The sequence below is a fragment of the Microtus oregoni genome, unplaced genomic scaffold, assembly GCF_018167655.1.
Source record: "Microtus oregoni isolate MIOR12 unplaced genomic scaffold, Mior012 000002F_ref0000024, whole genome shotgun sequence".
Classification (NCBI taxonomy): Eukaryota; Metazoa; Chordata; class Mammalia; order Rodentia; family Cricetidae; genus Microtus; species Microtus oregoni.
Genome location: NW_024543061.1, coordinates 63701322 through 63716390, shown reverse-complemented (window position 1 = coordinate 63716390; position 15069 = coordinate 63701322). Strand labels below are relative to the sequence as shown.

General features: G+C 42.1%; 1 protein-coding gene across 1 annotated transcript; it reads right to left on the bottom strand.

The window, feature by feature from the left end:
- Positions 1-1835: 1835 nt before the first annotated feature.
- Positions 1836-9885, bottom strand: LOC121440723 (C-type lectin domain family 4 member A-like). Its single transcript, XM_041641548.1, has 6 exons — positions 9804-9885; positions 8796-8912; positions 5785-5886; positions 4785-4936; positions 3436-3548; positions 1836-2272 (listed from the first exon to the last, which is right to left on the bottom strand). Exons 1-6 carry the CDS (start codon positions 9883-9885, stop codon positions 2125-2127), a joined length of 714 nt encoding a protein of 237 aa, XP_041497482.1. The 3' UTR covers positions 1836-2124.
- Between the last annotated feature and the right edge of the window lie 5184 nt (positions 9886-15069).

Here is a 15069-nt window from a genome sequence, read left to right as displayed (position 1 = left end):
CAAACACTTACACCTATATAATGAACCCTGATAAATCGCTGATTTCAGAGCTCAGATGAGTGTCCTCTGGTTGATCTGTTTTGTATATTGTCACTAACATTCTGAGAAGGAGACACACACACACGGGGTCAATGGAAATTCCCTATTTGGGACCCTCCCTGATCTTGCCTTGCATGTCCCTCCCATTAGTTCTCCTTTCTATCTTTTTGTATAAAAAAAACCATAATCTTAATAGAGCAGAATCTTTAGTTCAGTGGATCATCCTAGCAACTTATAACTCCTCAGGAGTTGCAGGACCTTGGAGCCCTGCAGACAGATTACAATAAGTAATGCCATCCTTGGGAACTCCTGACCCTGAAGCTTGAGTCTGAAATGAGGACAGTGTTTTAGAGGCCTGGCCTGAACTTGTAGAATAATTTTATTTAGCAAATGAGATGATTTTGGATATGGCTTACTAGAACAGCCATAAGAAACATTTTGGGGATGGCTGAGGAAACACAGGAAATACCACACATCATATGAGAAAAGAGTTGTTAAATTTTCCAAGAGTGATAATGGTATTGTTTTGTTGTACAATGAGAATTTCAGATGACATATACTGAAATATTTTCTGGAGTATATATATCAAACTAACCCTCAAATGCTTTATCAAATAACATGTGCATATATATGCATATATACACACATATATATCGAATTATCCAAATACCAACAACCATTAATATAGATGGTAGTCTGAGACAGTGTGCCTGATCTAATGGGAGCTCACCAAAGCCAGCTGGACTGGAACTGAATGAGCATGTGATCAAACTGGACTCTCTGAATGTGGCTGACAATGGGGGCAGACTGAGAAACCAATGGTAATTGCACTGGGATTTGTCTCTACTCCATGTACTGGCTTTTTGGGATCCTAGTCTGTTTGGATGCTCACCTTCCTAGACCTGGATGGAGGGGAGAGGGCCTCGGACTTCCCATAGGGCATGGTACCCTGCCCTCTCTTACAACTAGAGGGGGAGGAAGGAGGGTGAGTGGGGGAGTGGGAAGGAAATGAGAGGAGGGGAAGAAGTGGAAATTTTGAATGGTATTATTTATAAAGCAATAAAAATTTAAAAAAATAGATGGTAGTTATATGAGTATTGATGATATCATCCAGTCAAATTCTGTTTCAAAATATTCATAATAAGAAGTTGAAAGGGCTTCTAAAGTATTAATCAACATACAGGCTTCCGTGGGAAATGAGGGTCTCCTCAATGTAAATCCACAGGGCAGAGGCTGTCCCTAGTACGGCAGGCACCAAGGTGAGATACCAAGAATCAGTGAGGGTACCAGTAGAAGGTTGGCTATCATCTCCTTAAACTTGATGTTAATGTATCTTACCCAATCCAGGATCAACCATCCATTAGAGGCCCTCATCAGCCTCACAGCGCCCATAGTATCCAACACACTAGCCATTGGGTCCAAGGTCCTAGTACTGGGAAACGTGAAAATGCTGTTGGAAGGACACAAACTGCCAGAGAAAATATGAGTAAGCACTGGGGATCAAAGTGACAATAGGTACAATGTCACCCTGTCTGTCTGAACTTGCTTAAGAAGATCTTAAGTATTCTAACACCATACACAAACACACACACACACAAAAACAAAACAGGCAACTGTGTTAGGTAACAGAGGGTGTTGTTGACCTGATTGTGGTAGTCATTGCCCAATGCATTTCCATATCAACTCAAGACAGTGTAATGTAAATATACATGATTTATTTATCAATTATACATCAATAAATCCAAAGACAGGTGAAGAGAGAGAGAGAGAGAGAGAGAGAGAGAGAGAGAGACCACTCCATACAATTCTATCATCAAATAAGACATTAGGAATCTAAAAATAGACAGAGAAAGTGATGCGATTCCACACATATTCCTGTATGGTCTCTGGTATATGTAAAATTCTCCTTATATAATAGAGTAAAGGATGAATGAATAAGTATATATGTGGACCAGAATTATCATATGTATAACTGTTGGCTGCCTACCTAAAATTCTATGGACATATATTCCACAAGAAGATCTTTCCAGGTGCCTGTGTAATGCTGGATAAAAATGCGGCCCCATGTCCATGAAGACTGCTTTCTCACAAGTATATTTTCTTCATCTGACAAACTGACTTCTGCTTATCACTGCAAGAGATGTCATTCCAGCCCCAGCTAGAACGTGTATAAGGATGACTTAAGACAACACATTGTTCCTGTTCATTGTTGGGCTCACCTGGTTGCCAGAACCTGCAAGGGAGGAAAGAGCATCAGGTGTTTCCACAGTAATGCTGGGAAAGAGAAAGCAAGAGTAAGCAAGCCTGGGGATGATGTTGGAATCTGTGGAAATCAGATTCTGGTGTGGGCAAATCCCACATATCTGACCTTTCCCTGGAAAACAGGGCCCACCGCATTTAATATTCTCTCAGCTTGTTACTTAACTGTTCTCCCAGCACACATCCCAGAGGCTACTTCATCCCTAGGTCTTGGTACCTGGGGACTGTCACTCCATGTGCTTATTTATATATTGAGAAGGTCTCTCCATTTTCTCATATTTTAATAAAGCTTTCTTTCATTTTACATCAGTTTTATTTTAGAGACTGGAGAGCTAGTTAAAATATCTAGATAATCTACTTATTTCTGTCATTTAGGGCAAGTAACTTAATTTCCTGGATTCCTACTTTTCTTCTCTGAGAACTGAGAATGACAATGACGTACTACCTAATTCTCACTACAGAAATCTGACAGAATATGGGAACATAGTAAGATACTGGAGTTTTTACATAATTACATAAATATGAAACACAACAATATGAGATTGGGGGGCTTTAGATTTATGAGAAATAATCATTATTGTCTTGACATTAATTTTTATTATAGGGATATAAATGAAAGCTGGAGAGATGCTCAGACATTAACAATGCTGGCTGCTTTTCCAGGAAACATGAGAGTTATGTTTCCTTAACCTATATTGGTGTGGTCATCACTTGTGCCTCAACTGCAGCGGATCCAACACGCTCTTATGGGCTCCATGGGCACTCACATACAAATGGTACACACTCACAGAGAGACACATATACACACAAATGAAAATAAAAATAGATCCGACTTTTTCAAGTATAGATGAGTGACTGAAAGCACAATAAACCCCCCCTATCTGTAAGCACCTGGTTGGGCACCCTGGGTACCTATCATCCTACACTCTTCTCACTCAATTCCTCATCTCTCCTGGGAGTGTCAGCAACACACGACTCACAGGACTCCTGAGATGAGTAAACAGGGATAAAAGTAACTCCATCCCCAGCACCCACACCAGGACTGAGCTGTTTTGGTTTTATAATCAACAGCTGGAACACCCTAAAGTCTTCTCATAGCTCAGGACCCAGGACTCCTCTGGGTAACTCTAGACTCACGTGGCACTTTTATTGTATGGCGTCTGATCAACCCACTGCCACTGACGATGACCTGGATCTGAAAGCCCGATAAAATAAGCAGTTTTACGGTTCAGGATCTTAGTGATGAAATCCTAAGAGGAAAGAAAGACATAGCATTCAGCCTGGATTGAGGGCTTTTTTTCTGTTATAGAATTTTTATAATATCTTTGAAAAATTATTTTAAATATGCAAAATGTAGATAGAGCTGAGGGCTGCTTCCCACCACTCAGTTCCCTGCTAGCTTTCACCCGAAATAATTACACGGAAGCTGTATTCTTTTAAACACTTCCTGGCCCGTTATCTGTAGCCTCTTATTGGCTAACTCTCACATCTTGCTTAACCCATTTCTAATAATCTGTGTAGCAGCAGATTATCGGGAAGGATTCTAGCCTACATCTGTCTCAGGTCGGAGAAATATGGCGACCGCCTCACTTCCCTTCTTCCCAGCATTCTGCTCTGTCTACTCCACCCACCTAAGGGCTGGCCTATCAAAGGCCAAGGCAGTTTCTTTATTAATTAACCAATGAAAGCAACACATAGAAAGCAACACCTACATCAGCAAAATTATAGATTCAATATGATACACTTGTGCAAATACATAATAATCAAATCCTAGTTCATCTTTCTAGGCCCTTAAGTAGTTTTCAAATTTCAGATTAATACATAATAATTGTACATTTTGGAAGTACACTGGTCATACAGAGATGAAGAGACGAAGAGGATCGAACACTAAAAGAGTCCCCCACCTCCATGAGTGCCATCTTCCCCGACCAGAATACAAAGTCATCACCCATAGGCCTGATTTTATAGACATTGGAAATAATCCCTCTCCATGATCATGAATTCTCATCTCAGAATCACCCTGCTCTTTTCTTCCCCAACACTGTTCTTGAAAATTGTGCATGAAAGAATTTTACAGATTAAATCATTCCCCATTCATAACTGCAGGTATTTCATTTCTGATGGTTGGCTCTGACTCTCCTGATTGGATCCCCTTTCCCTAGTCAGCTCTGCGCCCTCCTCTGTTAGGCAGCTGGTACTACAGGAGGCCTTAGAGTGCTGAAATCACAAACTGGTCTTTCAAACAGAAACATTCCATCCTTCCCTCCACCCTCAGGCACTGCATTTCTGTTGCCATGGTTCCTGTGGATTGTTTAGTTCACTGCAGCGGGAGCAAAGTGTAGAATGCCAAGGCTGAAGCAACCTTTCCGGCTACCTGATGGCAAGCCTTCTGCCACAGCACCAACACCCATGTCGAAAAAACTCCCTCTTAGTAAAAAGGGCAGACAGCAGGCTGGGCCCAGACCCCACTCGCTCCCAGGATGCACCTGTTCTTCCCAGCTGCGGACCACCATCAGATGAGCACCCATGCTGGAGCACTTCTCCTCACTCTTGCTCCAAGATGCTGAGTCAGTGGAAATGAAGTAGCAGTGGGAACTAAATGGCTCCCAGTCCTTTGGGCAACAGCTCCAGACTTTGTCTATGGGGAGGAAGGAGATGTAAGTACAATGTCATAAAGTCATTTAACATCTGCTGTATGTGGAGACCACATGGAAAATGGGACTCCCTACCTCTCCAGATGCAGCAAGGAGCCCCTCTCGCTCTGATGCCAAGGAACCCCAGTCTACTCTGACAGTGCCCTTTATAAGTCCACTGTTCAGCTTAGTATACTAGAAAAACAAATTCTGTATTCAAACCGTAGGTAAACTACACTTTGGAGACACTGTAACTGAGGTAGCAACAAGATTATCACAGAGAGAGAGAGGGGGAGAGAGAGAGGGGGAGGGAGGAAGGGAGAGAGAGAGAGAGAGAGATAAAAACAATTGAGGGACTACAGAAATGACTCAGCAGTTAAGATAGTGTGCTGTTCTTGCAGAGGACTGGAGTTCACTTCCCTGCACGCAGGACCTGCGGCTCATCATCACATATAACTCCAGCTTCAGGGATCCAACACCCTCTTCTGCCCTCTGCAGGCACTGCACTCACATACACAAACCCACATCCAGACACTTACACATAAACATATTTCACATTAAAAATGAAATTTTAAACACACACTTGAGATGACTCCCTGGAGATGCTCACATTCACACCATCAGATCTGCTTCATCCTTTCTGTGCCTGATGAAATTCAACTCAGCCTGGCATTGGCTCTCCCTCCCTGAAACTCTTCTTCAAATATGCCCGATTGGAGACCTCTATAAAGGACTCCCCTGGCAACTGGCACTGAGTGTGCAGTATGAAATCGTGTCCCCATGGTGCCCGTTGCTGTCGGATCTAGCCAAGACTCTTGTTGAAAATGCTGATGCTAGGCACGTAAACTTTTACCTTTCAAGAGTGAATGCCATTTTGTACACTCCAATCTGGTATAATTCAGTTCTTTTATGATTGCTTTTTCTTCAAGAAGCTGAGAATATTTTTTAAACAAAGCTGTAAAACAGAATAAAAAACCATTCATTTTTCTGCTAGTGCTATGACTCGACTCTCTGCCTTTACCTTCATTCATTCTTTGTAGAAACGAAACCTATAAATGTCCAACTACCTGAGTAGTTAGAGGCTGCCTGGGAAAGATTCCCATCACCATGGAGTGTGGTGGCTGTGGCCCTTGCACTTGGGAATTAGGATGAGGAAGATCAGAAGTTTGAGGTCATCCTTAACTGTACAAGTTGGTTTAGTTGATTGGTTGGTTTACCTAGCTAACTAGCTAGTTTGTTTAGTTAATTGGTTGGGTTACATGGTTAGTTAGTTAGTTCATGGCTGGCCTGGCCTACATGAGACCTTACCACAAATAAGAACAATTTTCCCCCACTCCAGTCAGTGTAACCCTGCTCCTACTGATTTATGACCTCAAATATCTCCAGGAAGAGCTGGAAGGGACAGATCCATGACCCTGGGGTCTCTCCAACATTTAATGGAGGGCACACTACAGACTACATCTCAGGTGATAAATCCTATTAAGTATATGCATAGCCCAGGAAAGGGGAGGGAGAAGTGAGCTAATTCCGAGCAGTTCCAGGTTTCCCAAGCATGGAAGTTATAAAGAGCCCAACACTGATCAGAAGGACATTGCTTTTGTTCTTTCCTTTCCTTTCCCTCGACCCCAGTGAGTTCTGACTTCTCAGTGTCCCCACCCTTTCATGGTGTACCTAACTTAAAACTAATTCACCTTTTTTCTACAAGTTGAATTTTCTTTTTTCTCTTCCTCATCTCCCACTTGTTCCTTGAGGTTCTAGATTCTGGCTTTCACTTCTGCTAATTTATAAAACTGTGTTTGAAATAGATATTAATGGTTCCTCATGTACACTTATCAGTCATCTTCCTGTGGGACTTCTCACATGACCTAGCCTGCTTCTCTTCCTTCTTAACTGTTGGGAGATGATGACTCCCTCCAGTTTGCCTGGCCCTGCAAGCTGCTGTGTCCTGTGCTCTTCCCTACCTGCTTTCTTCTGCAACCGCCTCTCCTCCAATAGAAAATTCACCCAGTTCCATCTGTAATTCTCTCTCTCTTCCTTAGTGATATTGCAATTTCATGGGTTGTTGGAGTGGTTGACTGCTGATTTTATGAAATGAGAACACTAGAGTCACACCTCACTCCTCTGCGTTCCCTAATTCTCAGCTATCAATATTGACCAGAACTTCACCTCCTGTGCTCGACGTTATCTCCTCTCCTGTGCATCATCAGCAGGACCCTTGGACCAAGCCCCCAGTGCTGCCCGAATGGATTCTGAATTAGCTTCCTAATTTCTCCTTCCCTTCATTTTCACACCTCGGTAAGAACATGCTTCTCTAAGTCAGTTTTAACTTTATCATGTCCTGCTTCAGATTCTTCAGTGGGTCTTCATGACTGTGGCACATTGCAAATCTGCACACACTTTTCCATCTTCCTGTTGTAAATATCCACTTGGACTATGTCTCTTCAGTTCCCTACTCGCAAAACTGGGTCTGGGGCTGGAGAGATGGTTTAGCGGTTAAGAGCATTGACTGTTCTTCCGGAGGACCTAGGTTCAATTTCCAGCACCTACATGGCAGCTCACAGCTGTCTGTAATCCCAGTTCCAGAGGCCTGACAGCCATGGCAAGAACACAAATGCACATAAAATAAAAATAAATAATTTTTTTGAAAAAGAAACTGGGTCTGTTTCTACACCACCTGATATGAGCTACCTTTAAGACTTTCTTTGTCCACTAAAACACACAAAGGCAAATTGATGTTCACTCCATGTTGAACTTGGCTTATGGCTGCCATCCATCCTGGAACTCTGAAGTTGCCACGGGAAGCTGGGGTGTCTGTTACTGATGTGTGACTCCCTGAGGATGAGTAAGTTCACCTCGGACCATGGGAATCTTGATGCCACCAAGAAAGAATTAAATAAATTAAATAAATAGCTAAACTAACCTACTAATTTTTAAGCTGGCTAAGGGTTCAGCCACAGCCACTAAACTGAATAACATTTACAGGAAATACCCGTGTAATATGGCCTGCACTATTTTGTCATCAGAGTCCAATTTTGTCTGCCCCCTACAGTCTCGTGCTCAGTTCTCCATGCAGCACTACACGGTACAGTAATGCAACCTATATTTGCCCGTATTTCCCATGCTCCCCCGTGTCTCTGGCACTGCTGGCACACAGGTCTAGGCATCATCTGCTCCAAGCTTTTCTTAGCCTCCTGGGCTCACTTCTCACCTGCACAGCATTTCCCATGCAAGCTTTTAAGCGCTGCTTCACGTGACTATTCTCTAAGTTTCCTGAGACTGGGGCTGCAGCTCTTTCTGTACTCTGACATGCTGCCCAGTATATAGGAAATGGACGATACTAATTATTGAATGAATTAATATAACACCTGCATAAAAATATAGTTTATGATTTTTAATTTTTGATGAATTGGAAAGCCAATTTATAGAGAAATCCACTATTTTCTAAAATAGTTCCAGGACTCACATAGTTTGGAACAAAAAACAAATTATTAGAAAGAAATCCCCTGGAGCTCTGTCCCTGGAGTAGCTCTGTCATCTCTTCTCATCACCCTGCCCATTCCAAAATTTAAGTATCTATGCATCTGATGGGGCTGGCTTCTAAATGCTGCTGAGGAAATACAGATTTATCCTCAGAATTGGGATCTACCACAGATGCCCCAGGATTCCACTCTGTGACACCATCTAACACACACTGGATTCTCTAGTGAGAACAAATGACTTCTTCAGAAGAGTCATTATGAAACAGAGAAAATTTTCCAATGTCATCAATCTTCTTAGAGAGTTCCTGTCTCAGGTTTCTGCATAGCCTTCTATCTAATGGGTCCCCTTCCTTCTCATTGCTACTTGTCCCACGGTCGTACTTACTGATCAGAGAAATGGAGAATAAGATTGTCAATAGCAGGAAATATATTGTGAATAAGATGAAGAGCACCCTGGAGAATCTATGGCAACTTTCACGAGTCGTGGTCTTCTTTGGAGGAGCTGAAAGACAAACAAAATCCATGTCTTGAGTTCTGTTCCCATTTCCTCTTCTTTCTCCTTTTCTTCTCTTTTTGTCCATGATAAATACTAATAACATGATGTTTAAAATAATCAGAAAATGCAAATAGGAAAAAATCATGTGAAACATAGAAACATTGCTATATATGTTGTGTGTGTGTGTGTGTGTGTGTGTATACTAATTCCTGACATTGAAAATAATTGTTGTCGCTATTTTGGTATGTACCTTTCTAAGAAGTTAAAAACTTTTAGTTATAAATATGTTTTCCACAATTGAAAATCTGATTTGTGACTATATTTTCTTTGACATTATGTCATTATTTCCCCTATATTTTGTTTTATTTTTGAAACAGGGTGTCAGTATGTAGTCCAAGGTGATCTCAATCTCACAGAAACCCCCATCTCAGGCTCCTGAGTTTGAGATTACAGGCTTCAGCTAGCACATCTGAATAAACATTTTTAATATAATCGTGTCTTCTTTATAAGTTTTATAATGATTGCATAGTATTTCATTATATAGTTTGGAGGGAGATGAATAAAAGAAGCTGTTCAACACTTAGATGCCAACAGACTGTGATATGTTACCAAATAGAGAGAGAAAATCAGAAGACCATGGTTTAACTGTTGAAAAAATATGTTACACGCATTTAAGGTTACTTATGTGAGAAAAGATACAGTAACATGGGTGATGTGATTTTCTCCAGATGGTAAAGGACAACACTTTCTCTTTTCCACTGTACAATCCCACAACCTTTCACATCTGTCTACAGGCAGCACAGTTGGTTGTGACTCCAGTGGCCAAGAGGCACATAAACATCTGTCTTTCTCCTTGACTTCATCACTAACTAAGAGCAGCAGAAAAGGACTTCTTACCTGGAGGAGAGTCTGGATTGATGTCTGAGGAATCAGTTTTATTTTTGAAGTTCGAGTTAATATAAATATTTTCTGAAAACATGTTGAGAAGAAATCTTCCCCTGCCCTCAGAAGATGAGTGTCCCCCTTCTGTAAAATAGGTTCTGAACAAGAATCAAAGGTAGCAGCAAATTATCCCGATTCCAGCTAGGGATGAGAGGCAGTAACAGAAGCTGCCCTGAGCGTGCAGAATGAGGTCCAGTCCCCTGACTGGCAAAGGGAGAATCACAGGCGGGGAATGCACCCAGGACCATTGTACAATCGTCATGATACCAAGAACTCAACGCTGGGCAGGGAGGGGAGAGAAAACAGGAAGGAATGGAAAAGAGGAATCAGGCCATTGGAGAAGTCAAATTTGTCACAGAGTTGAAGTTATGACACTCAGGCTGAGCTAACCTCCACAATAAAGCATCCATTTCTCATCTTGTGCTGAGATTCCTACTCCTGATTCCTGGAGAGCTGCCACTTGGCCTCCCTGAGGCTTCAACACCACACTTAAGTCGGCCCTAAGAACAGAAACAATCTTCAACATAAAGGCACCCAGACTGTGCCACTGCATGGGGACAGTGTCTTCACCCTGATCAGTTTCTGGAACCCTTGCTTCTATTTTATGCATGGATACTCCCTTTAACATGCCTGGGCTCTGGCAACCCAGTTTCTCCACACCCAGCAAAGATTTTCTCTTTTTCTTAAATGTCACTGAGTTCCCAACTTGTGTTTTCCACTCCCACCATCTGTACCTTGCCTGGTTCCTGGTTTACCCTCTGAGAGGAAAGTCCCCTCGATCTGCTGAGTACCCAGATCCCAACCTGACCTGGAGCTAACACAGTGCACTGGGTTCACCCTTGCCTCTTCCAAGTGCTGAGGTGTCACACCAGGCTGTCCCTGAGGACCCTCTGCTCACTCATTTAGGATTCTGACTTCCTGCAAGAAGTGGCCTCAAGCCTGAATGACTTCTCATCCTGCTTGAGCTCAGACTCTCTGCACCTGCCCACTCTCGGACATGGCTGCCCTCCTCACCTCTCATACACTGAGGTCTTGCCTCAGGCTGCTGCTTCCCAATCAAGACACATTTCCTCCCACTGCTCAGATTCCATTTCTGCTCAAGTCAGCCCTCTGCACAAACAGGTCATTGCTTTCCCACACCCCACCCTACTATAGATATCTACATTGCCTTGCCCTGCATAATACTTTACTCAAAATTGAATTATTTATTAAGAGACAATAGTATTTTTAAAATACGATTTTTAAGAGATAAAACACTTTATCATTCATTAAACTCTTTATACAAAATTGATTTCTTTTTTTTTCCATATTCTTTTTTTTCCTTTTTTTATTGAGAAAAGAAAAAAAAACAAACAAAAAACAAGTTTCCACCTCCTCCCAGCCTCCCATTTCCCTCCCCCTCCTCCCACCCTTCTCCCCCTCCTCCCACCCTTCTCCCCCCTCCCCCCACTCCTCTCTCCCCTCCCCCCACTCCTCTCCCCCTCCCTCTCCAGTCCACAGAGCAGTCCGGGTTCCCTGCCCTGTGGTAAGTCCTAGGTCCTCTCCCCTCCGTCCATATCTAGGAAGGTGAACATCCAAACTGGCTAGGCTCCCACAAAGCCAGCACATTAAGTAGGATCAAAACCCCGTGCCATTATCCTTGGCGTCTCATCAGCCCTCATTGTTCGCCATGTTCAGAGAGTCCGGTTTTATCCCATGCTTTTTCGGTCACAGTCCAGCTGGCCTTGGTGAGTTCCCAGTAGGTCAGCTCCACTGTCTCAGTGGGTGGGTGCACGCCTCGTGGTCCCGACTTCTTTGCTCATGTTCTCCCTCCTTCTGCTGAACATGGGATGTACTCGCTCATAATTGGTTTCTAGCCATAAATAAGGGCCACGGAGTCTACAATAGGTGAACCTAAAGAAGCTAAGTAAGAAGGTGAACCCAAGGAAAAACAGATAGTTATCCTCTTGGCTAAGGGAAGTAGACCAAATTGCCGGGGAGAAAATTGGGATCTTGGGGGTGGAGTGGGATGGGGGTAAGGGGAGATGGGTAGAGAAAAGGTAGAAGGGAAGGAGGGGGGACATGGGGAAACAGGAGAATTGGGATAAAGGAAGGGTGGATAGGGGAGCACGGAACTACAAAATTGATTTCTAAAGTTACCTCTATTTATCTAGGGGGAAAAATCACATTGTGCATGAACTATGCTGTGTCATGAACAATTCCAGTACCTAACTGACTTACAATATCAAACACTTATTTATCAATTACATTTTATTTGGGCTTAGGGTCTGCCTAAGGCTGACTAATTCTCCTTGGATCCGGCCATATATTCTTCATTCTGGAACCAAGACCACAGAATAGTTGAGCCTGCAATATACTCCTCTATTTAATTTGGACATTAGGGGTAGTGATACGCCTAGGCAGGTATAGGTGTTTGCTATGAAACCTGATCACCCGAGTTGAATCCCTGGACCTCACATGGTAAGAGAGATCCACATCCTGCATGTTGTCCTCACTTCCTTAACCATCTATACACATACACACACACACACACACACACACACACAAAAGGAAGGAAGGAAGGAAGGAAGGAAGGAAGGAAAAGAAAGAAAATGAAGGAAGGAGGAGAGAGAGAGAGAGAGAGAGAGAGAAAGAAAGAAAGAATGAATGAATTAAGTAGTGGTCATTAAAAAGTTACCGTTAAAATATCAGTCAAGGCAGGCACTTGCAGAAACCTATAAATTAGGTAGAAAGACAGACTATGCTCACTGTAGTTCCTACAGTGTTGAAATAGGAGTGGAGGGCTACTTTCCTAACACCCGGCCGCCCGCCCGGCTAGCTTTATACCTGAAATAATTACACGGAAACTGTATTTTTTTAAACACTGACTGGCCCATTAGTTCCAGCCTCTTATTGGCTAGCTCTTACATATTGATCTAACCCATTTCTAATAATCTGTGTAACATCACAAGGTGGCTTACCAGGAAAGATCTTAAACTGCATCTGTCTGGAGTGGGAGAATCATGGCGACTGCCTGACTTGGCTTCTTTCTCCCAGCATTCTGTTATGTCTACTCCACATACCTAATTATCTGTCCTATCAGGGCCAAGCAGTTTTCTTTATTAATTAACCAATGAAAGTAATAGATAAATACAAGACCCACCTCCATCACTACAGGAAAATGTGTCAAGAGCATAAAAGTTTAATCCTTACACTGAGAATTATGCAAACACTTTTGACCAATTGCGTGAACCAGTTCCAACCACTTTACATTATCCTGATAAAGGATTGCTAACGACATCCTCAAAAATGTGGCATAAACAGCAAAAGAAACAATTAGCAGGGTGAAGAGAAGGCTCTCAGGATGGGGGAGGGGAATCTTTCCCAACAGGATTCATTAACTGAATGGAGAGTTCTCAAAGGAAGAAATACAGATGGTCAATAGATACCTAAAAGTGTGCTCAAAATATTTAGTCATAGGGAAATAAATAGTTAAACATTTTTGAAATTCCAACTTACACCACTCAAAATAAAGTAAACATAACAATTCCTGGAAGAATCTTAGACATATACACAAAGGATGCTCAATCATACTACAAGAACACTTGTTCAACTATGTTCATAGCAGCATTATTTGTAATAACCAGAATCTGGAAACAATCTACAAGCAGGGCTTTTCCCATGATAGGATTTGGTATGACTTGGGCTTGTGCATTCTCTAACAACCACTGTGAGTCCATATATTCAGGTGCCCTGCTGTATCCAAAAGACACAGTTCCCTTCCAGTCATCCATCACATTTGGCTTTTAAACTTTCTACTTCCGCTTCCATAATGTTCCGTGAGCTTTATGGGAAACAGAGTTGTTGTACAAATGTTCCACTTAGGAGTGAGCATTCTGCTTATTCTCTGCACCTTGACCAGTTAGGAGTCCTATGTTAATCATCATCTACAGCAAGTTGAAACTTCTCAAAGGAGGGTTGTGAGACACACTGATCTATGGATTCAACAATAGGTCTTTAAGACACAGTATACAATGTCCATTTAGCTAAGCAATAGTAATAGATTCTCTCCTTGGCCTATGATCTGTCTAACTATAGGTTCTTAGCCCAATAATGGTATCAAGTATGTGCTTCATCTTAGGAACAAAACTTAAATCTAATCAGAAAGTCATTGGTTGCTGCCATGATGCTGCAGTCACTATTGCACCAGTGAGCATGTCTGGTGAGGACAGTCACAATTGCAGCTCCCAGGGGTCGCAGCAGGATAAGACTAATGATGACTTTCCTTGTCCAGTAGTGTGCACAGCACCTTCCAGCACTGTGAAAGCTAAACAGTAGGGACGAAGCTTCTAGGTCAATACCAACTTGATTTTTTTCATGTCCTATGACTCAAATGTGTGGTCAGCAGCAATAGGGTCTTACCATAAAATTCTGGAGCATTGTCCACAATAGCTAAGCTATAGAACCAACCTAGTTTTCCAACAACAGAGGAATGGATAAAGAAAATGTGCATCTGTGTACAATGGAATTTTTCAGCCATAAAGAAGACAAAGTTTTGGCATTTGCAGGAAAATGTATGCTAGTGGAGATAATTATATTAAGTGGATTAAACCAATCTCACCATGAAATATAGCGTAGGTTTCTCATTTGTGATCCTTAGATTTGAGACAGATGCATAAGCTCAGGTTGCATACATGGCATGAAAATAGAAGTAAAATCTTTTAGAGGAAAGAGGGATGGATGCGAGGCCTAGGCAGGAGAAAGGGCAAAGTCAAGGAGTATGTGGAAAATGGGCTCAGAGGAAAGAGGGATGGATGCGAGGCCTAGGCAGGAGAAAGGGCAAAGTCAAGGAGTATGTGGAAAATGGGCTCAGCATGGATTATTTAGGATATGAAAATACCCTGTGTAATTGTACCATGAGCAATGAATAACACAATGAGAGTTCTGAAAAATAATAAAGTAAAATAGAACTTCCAAAAGCGTTCTGAAGAGTAATCAAGAATGGTGAAAATAGCCTATAATGTTTGAGAGTCTATGGGACCTACAACTCCAAAAAAGAGGTATTCTGCATTCCTGGCACTGGGCTTTTATTTGTTAGACCCTGCATAGTAGGGACACCATTGCCCTATTTTAGGGTATATTCATTTTATCTCTTTTGTGTGTATATATAGATATATTTTAGAAATCCTATATCATAATATGTTTCTATGATTTTTCAAAATACCTTTAGTATTATTTATCC